The 9,783-nt window shown below is 45.6% G+C and overlaps 1 protein-coding gene across 1 annotated transcript; it reads right to left on the reverse strand.

The window, feature by feature from the left end:
- Window positions 1–1,512: 1,512 nt before the first annotated feature.
- On the reverse strand, window positions 1,513–9,470 carry DUXA (double homeobox A). The gene is made up of 6 exons (XM_033229289.1): window positions 9,410–9,470; window positions 6,648–6,802; window positions 5,692–5,803; window positions 4,815–4,960; window positions 2,760–2,865; window positions 1,513–1,977 (listed from the first exon to the last, which is right to left on the reverse strand). The coding sequence occupies exons 1-6, from the start codon at window positions 9,432–9,434 to the stop codon at window positions 1,907–1,909; spliced, it is 615 nt and encodes a 204-aa protein (XP_033085180.1). The 5' UTR covers window positions 9,435–9,470; the 3' UTR covers window positions 1,513–1,906.
- Between the last annotated feature and the right edge of the window lie 313 nt (window positions 9,471–9,783).

The raw sequence follows: 9,783 nt of genomic DNA on the forward strand, positions 1-9,783 counted from the left end.
AGGCGTGAGCCTCTGTGCCTGGCGAGGTATGGCTGTACTTTCTAAGTGTTTCCTGAGTCAGCCTACTTTTTCTCCATGTTTACTGTCATTATTCTATCCATGTGTTGTTTGTTTTATTTTGCTGTTGTTGTTGTGGTTGTCGTTGTTGGGAAACAGGAACTTGCTGTGTCCACCAGGCCGGAGTGCAGTAGCATGATCATAGCTCCCTGCAGCCTCAATCTCCTGTGTTCAAACCATTCTCCTGCCTCAGGCTCCTGAGTAGCTGAGACTACAGACGCACACTACCACATCTGGCTCATTTTTTAAAAACTTGTTTGTAGAGATGGGGTCTCATCATGTTGCCCGGGCTGATGTGGAACTCCTGGCCTCGAGCAGTCCGCCTGCCTCAGCCTCCGGAGTAGCCCTGATCCATCCGTTGTTGAAGAGCACATGGATGTTACTTTGCAGTCTGTCATCCCGAGTTTGTGTTTGCTTGACGTTGCCTAATTCTGAGTTTCAGCTCACCCACTGTTTGTCAGTACCATGCAGAAGAGACTGTGGCCTTCTTCCTGTATCATATCAGGAAGCCTCTCACGTTGGTTTGTGCCATTACTGTGACTTTCAGCCCCGCGGTTAAGGTGGAGTTGGCCGTATTTCTCCGCTGCCATATTACTGATTTTCCTTTTGCAATGAATAAGTGTGTGAGTAGATTCTTTGAGATGAGGTATATAGCTCGTTCTTCCTTGAACTTTAAGGGTTTTTTTTTTTTTTTTTTTGAACCGGAGTCTCGCTCTGCCGCCCAGGCTGGAGTGCAGTGGCCGGATCTCAGCTCACTGCAAGCTTCGCCTCCCGGGTTTTCGCCATTCTCCCGCCTCAGCCTCCCCAGTAGCTGGGACTACAGGCGCCCGCCACGTCGCCCGGCTACTTTTTTGTATTATTTTAAGTAGAGACGGGATTTCACCGTGTTAGTCAGGATGGTCTCGATCTCCTGACCTCGTGATCTGCCCGTCTCGGCCTCCCAAAGTGCTGGGATTACAGGCTTGAGCCAACGTGCCCGGCCTTTTTTTTTTTTTTTTTTAAGTGAAAGTAAATTTGTTAGAAAATAAAGGAATAGGGCCGGGCGCGGTGGCTCAAGCCTGTAATCCCAGCACTTTGGGAGGCCGAGACGGGCGGATCACGAGGTCAGGAGATCGAGACCATCCTGGCTAACACGGTGAAACCCCGTCTCTACTAAAAATACAAAAAACTAGCCGGGCGAGGTGGCGGGCGCCTGTAGTCCCAGCTACTCGGGAGGCTGAGGCAGGAGAATGGCGTAAACCCGGGAGGCGGAGCTTGCAGTGAACTGAGATCCGGCCACTGCACTCCAGCCTGGGTGACAGAGCAAGACTCCGTCTCAAAAAAAAAAAAAAACAAAAAAACAAAAAAAAAGAAAATAAAGGAATAAAAGAACGGCTACGCCACAGACAGAGCAGTGTCACTTTAAGGTTCCGACATCAAGTGATTTTTGTCCAAATCAATAATTACTGTGATGACTGAAAAAAGATGATTACCAAGTTTATTGTTATTGTCTCAAGGTCTGCTAAACTCTGGATCTAGGCTGTGTCGACAGGGTAGTGTGGTACCTCCTGTACCTGTCTCTGCCTCCTACAGTCCTTTTCATTTATTTTGTTTCTTTTTTAATAATAGAGACAGAGTCTTCCTATACGCTGTCCAGGCTGGTTTCAAACTCCTGGGCTCAAGCAATCTTCCTGCCTTGGCCTCCCAAAGTACTGGGATTCCAAGTGTGAGCCACCACATCGGGCCAAGTCCTTTACCATCTTCAGAAGGCTTAGCTTGCAGTTTCAACAGAAGGATAGACTCCCAGGAAGAGTGTGAGAGAGATTTGGGGCCCAATGGAGAATATCAAGTACACTGAACTTGACTATGTTCACCACGTTCTGGCTCCAGAGAAATGAGAGTCGTTACTGAAGCTGGTGCCATTTTGTGTATCTTCTGTACCTAAGGCGGATAAAAGATAGGGGAAAGAATATAAGAGGTCAGCTTATATTCACAAACATGGAAGTCAACCTTTTCCCACCTTTTTTTCTTTTTTTTTGAGACGGAGTCTTACTCTGTCCCCCAGGCTGGAGTGCAGTGGTGTGATCTCAGCTCACTGCAAGCTCCACCTCCCAGGTGCACGCCATTCTCCTGCCTCAGCCTCCCGAGTAGCTGGCACCACAGGTGCCCGCCACCACGCCCAGCTAATTTTTTGTATTTTTAGTAGAGATGGGGTTTCACCGTGTTAGCCAGGATGGTCTCGATCTCCTGACTTCATGATCCGCCCATCTCGGCCTCCCAAAGTGCTGGGATTAGAGGTGTGAGCCACCGTGCCCAGCCCCCACCTTTTCAATCCAATATGAAACCTACTACCTCCTGAGAAAGCCATGCCCCCGCTGTCCCTGGCAGACCACACCGGAGGATTCATTCCTCCGCTTACTCAATCACACCTTCAACAGAAGTGTATTGAGCACCTACTTTGCACCAGGCACTGTGGATACATCAGTGAACAGAATTTGTATCCGTGGGGTTGCTGGACTCCAGGAAAGTGGGCAGTGGATTCTTTAGAAGGTCCACAGGCCTGGGAAGAGTCTTTGGGGACTGTGAGCAATCCCACAGTACCATGGAGCACTTGGGTGGGAATATCCTCCACCTCCCAGAGGAGCTGTCGGCTCCACCAGGACAAAGCACTGGACATCCAAGGGCTCTGTCTGTGAACCACATTGGAACAACAGGCTAGTTACCTTGCGGTCCCTCAGAAATCTTGTCCTGCTCTTCTTGTTCTAAGGAAACCACAGGTTCCCTTTTTCTCTGGAGAAGTAATCTAGATCTTCGATTTTGGAACCAAATCTAAGTGGGTAAGACAAAGAAACTTAATTTAAACAAAGGATGTTGTGTAAAACTCATGATTGCTTTCTTCTCTTTTTTCTTTTCTTTCTTTATTTTTTTTTTTTAGAGACAGCGGTCTCTCTCAGAGTAGCTAGTGCTACAAGTGTGTGTCATCACACTAGGCTAATTTTTAAACTTTCTGTAGAGACGAGGTTTCACCACGTGGTCCAGGCTGATCTTGAACTTCTAGGCTCAAGCAATCCTCCCAAGTAGCTGGGACTAGAGGCACACTTGACTGTGCCCAACCCAAGATATATATATATATATGTACGTATATATTATATATGTGTGTACATATATATATACACCCACACTTTTTTTTTTTCTTTTTTTGAGTCTCTCTTGGTCACCCAGGCTGGAGTGCAGTGGCGTGATCTCGGCTCACCACAATCTCCACCTCCCAAGTTCAAGCAATTCTCCTGCCTCAGCCTCCCAAGTAGCTGGGATTACAGGCATGCGGCACCACGCCCAGCTAAATTTTTGTATTTTTAGTAGAGACCGGGTTTCTCCATGTTGGTCAGGCTGGTCTCGAACTCCTGACCTCAGGTGATCCACCCGCCTCAGCCTCCCAAAGTGCTGGGATTACAGATGTGAGCCACTGCGCCCAGCCACAACTCTTAATAGTGTTACAATGGCAGTTAAGTTTCAACATTGGTTTTGGAGGCGACAAACATTCAAACCATAGCAATCACTACCTAGCACAGTACCTAGCACATAGTAGATGCTCCAAATAATGCAAAATGAAATGAGAGAACGAAAAATGAAAATAAAATGAGGGAGGTAAAAGGAAAGAACCATCAGAACCACTAATGTGCATTCATGTCCTGCTTACAGGAGGCAGCACTGGTTTAAACGCACACACACCCTACACAGCAGTCTGACAATTTTATTCCGTTTTAAGATGTGTCAGGAATGAATCCTCGGACAGACTGGTACATTTCTCTGAGCTAAATGTTAAATGTCTAAAGTGGACATTTAAAATTTTTTTTTTTCCAAGATGGAGTCTTGCTCTGTTGCCCAGGTTGGAGTGCAGTGGTGCAATCTCTACTCACTGCAACCTCCACCTCCCGGGTTCAAGCGATTCTCCTCCCTCAGCCTGCCAAGTAGCTAGGATTACAGGCATGCATCACCACGCCCGGCTAATTTTTGTATTTTTGTAGAGACAGGGTTTCACCATGTTGGCCAGGCTGGTCTTGAACTCCTGACCTCAGGTGATCTGCCCATCTCAGCCTCCCAAAGTGCTGGGATTACAGACGTGAGCCACCGCACCCAGCCTGGACCTCATAATTTTAACCTTAGGGCATAATTAGAAGATCTGAAGGATACGGTAGACATAAAGACTTTAGTCAAATAGGCTGGGCACGGCGGCTCAACCCTGTAATCCCAGCAGTTTGGGAAGCCAAGGAGGGTGGATCGCCTGAGGCCAGGAGTTCAAGATCAGCCTGGGCAACTTGGCGAAACCCTGTCTCTACTAAAAATACAAAAAATATTAGCCAGGCTTGAACCTAGGAGGTCTAGGCAGCAGTGAGGCAAGATGTCGCCACTGCACTCCAGCCTGGGTAACAGGGTGAGTACCCATCTCGTGGAAAAAAAAAAAAGGCTTTAGCCAAATGCCTGGCTTATATGCCATGTTAACTAATATTCACTAACTCAACAAATTCTCACTGGGTGTCACGTGCCACGCACTGTTCGGGAGCCAAGGAATGCAACATTGCTCAGGACAGACAGAAAATACCAGAAGGGGATGTGAGATTGAGTCCTGTGGGCACCTGGGGGTAGAAGCCAGCAGACAGGGAACAGCTGTGAAAGACCCTGAACTGTGCCCAGCATGATGAGGAACTGCCTGAGGCCCATGTGGCTTCCCTTCCTGTATATCCCTAGGAGATGGGACAGCCACACTTATCACTCACTTGGACTCTGGACTCTGGAACACCGATTTCTTTAGCAAGTTCTTCTCTGGAATCAATCCCAGGGTATGGGTTTTTCACAAATGCCTTGATGAGAGTGTGTAATTGAGACGTGCTGTAGGTGGTACGACACCGTCTGGCTTCTCTACCTATGAAAGGCATGGAAAGATTGAGGGAGGCGGTCAAGGAATATTTCAAGAGTCCGTTCACATATTCAAACACACAACCCAAACTTGTCACTCTCCATCCAATTTCTACCCCACTGACTCCTCCTGAGAGGATCTTGTCCCAGGTTCCTTCTAGGTGGAAGGTTCTAGAGGAGACACGGGATGATATATCTGGACTTAGTAGAAAGTAGGCAAGAGGCCGGGTGCAGTGGCTCACGCCTGTAATCCCAGCACTTTGAGAGGCTGAGGGGGGCAGATCAGGAGGTTAGGAGTTCAAGACCAGCCTGACCAATATGGCAAAACCTCATCTCTACTAAAAATATAAAAATTAGCTGGGTGTGGTGGCGCCTGCCTGTAAATCCCAGCTACTTGGGAGGCAGAGGTGGGAGAATTGCTTGAACCTGGGAGGCAGAGGTTGCAGGGAGCCAAGATCAAGTCACTGCACTCCAGCCTGGGTGACAGAGTGAGACTCCGTCTCAAAAAATAAGAATAATAAAATAAATAATAAATAAATAGAAAGAAAATAGGCAAGAGAAACACTCAGAAGGCCTGGGAAGAGGGCAGGGGAGAACTTCTAGGGTACGATGAACCCTTTGCCACCATAAGACCCTGAATAGGAGGTCATCAGGGAAGAGACATTCTTTTTTCAAAGTAGCAGTTGGCTTCACCGTAGAGAAGCTCTGCTGGGGAACAGAACTGAGATGCTTATTTACTTTGAAACTCCACACCAGGTTGATCTTGCCCATGGCTCTGGCTTGACTCTAAAGTGTCAGCTTCTGGTCTTTTCTGGAATCTCTGCCTAGCTCTTCGATTCTGAAACCAAATCTAAGTGAGGAAAAGAAAAGGAGAGAATTACATGTTAATGTCATTTAAGCTACATCACTGCCTGTTCCCAAAGTGAGCAGTTCTTTTTGGGCCTAAGCCCAGGATTATTACTCACTTCTGTCACATTCTGCCAAGTCTTCTTTTTTTTTTTTTTTGAGATGGAGTCTCACTCTGTGGCCCAGGCTGGAGTGCAGTGGCATGATCTTGGCTCACTGCAACCTCCACCTCCAGAGTTCAAGTATTCTCCTGCCTCAGCCTCCCAAGGATCTGGGATTATAGGCGTGTGCCATCATGCCTGGCTAATTTTTGTATTTTTAGTAGAGATGGGATTTCTCCATGTTGGTCAGGCTGGTCTCGAACTCCTGACCTCAGGTGATCCACCTGTCTTGGCTTCCCGAAATGCTGGGATTATAAGCATGACCTACCACGCCTGGCCCATCTACCTAGTTTTAAGTCAAGACTTGGCATTCACATCCAGGGCAACATAGTGTGACAACATCATCTCCATTAAAAACAAAAAAGTAAAAAAAAAAAAAAAAAAAAAAAATTAACCTGCTGGGCGCGGTGGCTCATGCCTGTAATCCCAGCACTTTGGGAGGCTGAGGCAAGCAGATCATGAGGTCAGGAGTTCAACACCAGCCCAGCCAACACAGTGAAACTCCGTTTCTACTAAAAATACAAAAAAAATTAGCTGGTCAACCAACACCCTTGTAGGTTTATTGAGGGTCCGTTGAGATACTCCCCACCAAACCCTCAGCACATGGGTACATCGTACGGGCTCTGTTAATGGTTCTCCCTCCTGCCTTTCTACTTCTAGTCCTGGAGATACCGAACTTAAACTTACCTGGATTCTGGACTCTTCTGTATTGATTTCTAAAGCAAGTTTTTGTTTGGTAGCGTAACCTGGGTAAGGCTTTTGATTGAAGGTATTGATGAGGATTTTCAATTGATCTTCTGTGAATTTGGTGCGACTGCGCCTGTGATTTGTTGTTACCGTCTCTGTAGGAAGATTACAAAAGCAGCAGCATGTAATAGGTTAACTTACATATTCAAACTTCAGGTTCAAGCTAGTCTCTCACTTCCTCTTCCCGAATCCACGGGAACCCCCTCGGGGAGAACTGCCCTGGTACAATGGTGGAGCTCTTGAACACACAATGGCGATTTTTCAACTTCTTGAGCTCATCTGAATGCCGTCCTAAGAATTCAGGGATCCTCTGTTTTGTAAAACCATTAAAAACCACTGTGAGCTGGGCGCGGTGGTTCGCACCTGTAAATCCCAGCACTTTGGGAGGTCAAGGTGGGTGGATCATGAGGTCAGGAGTTCGAGACCGGCCTGGCCAACATGGTGAAACCCCATCTACACTAAAAATACAAATAATTAGTCAGTCGTGATGGCATGTGCCTGTAATCCCAGCTACTCAGGAGGTGGAGGCAGGAGAATTGCTTGAACCCGGGAGGCGGAGGTTGCAGTGAGCTGAGATCATGCCATTGCACTCCAGCCTGGGTGACAGAGCGAGACTCCATCTCAAAAAAACAAAAACAAAAACAAAAAAAATACAAAACAAAACAAAACAAAAAAACAATGTGTATGTCATGAAAATACCAATAATTTTTTTAAGAAAAACAATGTGTTCTGTTCATATGGATTAGAAACAATATAAGTCAATAATGCAGGTGATATGGCATAGTGATGAAGCCATAGAAACAAAGAGTTTGTGATACAATGGGCCATTTCAACCCCTTTCAGTTTTTCAGGTCAAAATTCCTTGGTGCATATATTTTATTTTTTTTATTTTTATTTTTTCAGGCCGGATCTTACTCTGTTGCCCAGGCTGGAGTGCAGTGGCACAATCATGGCTTACTGCAGCTTTCACCTCCACAGGTTCAGGTGATCCTCCTACCTCAGCCTCCGGAGTAGCTGGGACTACAGGTGCACACATCCACACCCAGCTAATTTTTCTACTTTTTGATAAAGTTTCACCACATTGTCCAGGCAGATCTCAAATTCCTGGGCTCAAGCAATCCCCCAGCCTTGGCCTCCCAAAGTGCTAAGATTACAGATATGAGCCACCACGCCTGGCCGGAGCATATTTTTTTACTTTGCTCCATTGCTCCATTGCAATAGCAATAGCAGGCAAACAGTATCAGTTTCCAAGATGTTTTTAAAAACACCACAGAGAGGACAAAACTAACTGGAAAAATAATTTCATACTTTCAGTAGAATTTTCCAATAGGAAAAAAAAAAAAAAACATCGCATAATTTTCTGGATAGGACACCTCCTTGAAATAACCAAATCTGGAAAGCATTTTGGAACATACCATTTTGTAACAAAATTAGACTTAGTGAATTGAGATGAGAGGAAAAGTTATTAGAGATGCCAGAGGTTCAGTTAAAAGCCCAACAGCTTTTTTGTTTGATGTTTGAATGCTTGTCCTTGTCTTCAGTTTCACACAACTGATCCATCGTTTTGTTTTTTGTTTTTTTGTTTTTTTGTTTTTGAGACAGAGTTTCACTCTTGTTGCCAAGGCTGGAGTGCAACGGTGCAGTCTTGGCTCACTGCAACCTCCACCTCCTGGGTTCAAGTGATTCTCCTGCCTCAGCCTCCCAAGTAGCTGGGGTTACAGGCACATGCCACCATGCCCGGCTAATTTTTGTCTCTACTAATTTTTTAGTAGAGACAGGGTTTCACCATGTTGGCCAGACTGGTCTCGAACTCCTGACCTTGTGATCCGCCCACCTCAGCCTTCCAAAGTGTTGTGAGTACAGGCATGAGCCACTGCACCTGGCTACCATAATTTAATTAACAGTTTAACATCACATGAGGTACAGCACTGAGAATAGGTTGATGGAAGCAGAGAGATCAGTTAGGAGAAGGCTGCAATAATCTAATGCAATGGACCAATCATCTAAGGAGATGGATCAAGAAATGGTCAGATTCCTTAGATATTTGAACGTTAAGCCATCAGAATGTCCAGCCTGACTAGATTATGTTATGAGGGAAAAAAATGGAGTCAGGGGTGTTTTCTAGATATGAGGCATGATCTGTCACCTCCGGAGCTGGAGAAAACAGTGGGAGGAATAGTTGAGATGTGAACCTCGGGAGCTCAGTTTGGAACACGTTGAGTCTGAGACTCCTGTTAGAGACAAGTAGGCGATTAGATAAAGTCCAAAGTTCAGGAGAAAAGTTCAAACGTTCTGTAGAGAGAAATCTGGAAAATGCTTTCCAGATTTGGAATCCTTGATTTCAAGGACATTTTGAGCTCTAAACTTTGTGACGTGGCCCATAGTTGCTTTCTTTTAGTATCTGTCTCCCTCTTCTTTTTTTTCTTTTCTGCTGCTTCCTCCTCTCTTCCTACCTGAAGCTCAAATATGTCTTATTTAGTTCTTGAATATCTGTACCTTTCTGAAATTCCCAATGCTCAAATGCACTGAAAACAGCCTGTTTTCATAATATCACATCTGAGAAACTGGTTTTCCCTTATCCAGGTACAGTTATTTTAAAGTTTACAAATGGAACTCTCACAACTTCTGACAACACCACTAGGTTTTTAGCCCTACTTTTCCCCCAAGCCAACAAACGCTCGGTCAAGCACAAGGGAACTTACTGTGTGAAGAGGTGTCTTCGGCCATGCTGGAAGAGAGTCCTGAAGGCTGAGCCACCGTCTGAGAAACAAGTCACAGTGGCTGGGTTTTATACACTTAGCCAGGTGGTCCCGCCCACTTTTTTAAACTATTTACATAAATCTCTAGTTCCACCCTTAGTAATTTTATTACTCCCTAGAAACTCCTTAGAAACATGTATCCTCAATCTAAAAAGGACTAGATAGAACTCCTTTTCGTCAACGGATATTTAATAATTTACACTAATGTATAAATTATTATCAACCCCTACACTTAAGCCATCACAAGAACATTTTGCCCCATGCCAACTCACATACACAGAGTCATGCTCCTTGGCTCCCCTAACTCCCTTGTGGGA

This window comes from Trachypithecus francoisi, unplaced genomic scaffold (assembly GCF_009764315.1).
Source record: "Trachypithecus francoisi isolate TF-2019V2 unplaced genomic scaffold, Tfra_2.0 Lachesis_group12, whole genome shotgun sequence".
NCBI lineage: Eukaryota > Metazoa > Chordata > Mammalia > Primates > Cercopithecidae > Trachypithecus > Trachypithecus francoisi.

Excerpts from the sequence above, each read along its gene's own strand:
- DUXA (XM_033229289.1), bottom strand. The coding sequence starts at position 9,434 with ATGGCCGAAGACACCTCTTCACACA. Across the intron at positions 4,961-5,691 it reads ACCTGGTGTGGAGTTTCAAA|GTAGAGAAGCCAGACGGTGT; the intron begins GTAAATAAGCAT and ends TGCCTTTCATAG. Across the intron at positions 2,866-4,814 it reads TTCCAGAGTCCAGAGTCCAA|ATTTGGTTCCAAAATCGAAG; the intron begins GTGAGTGATAAG and ends TTACCCACTTAG.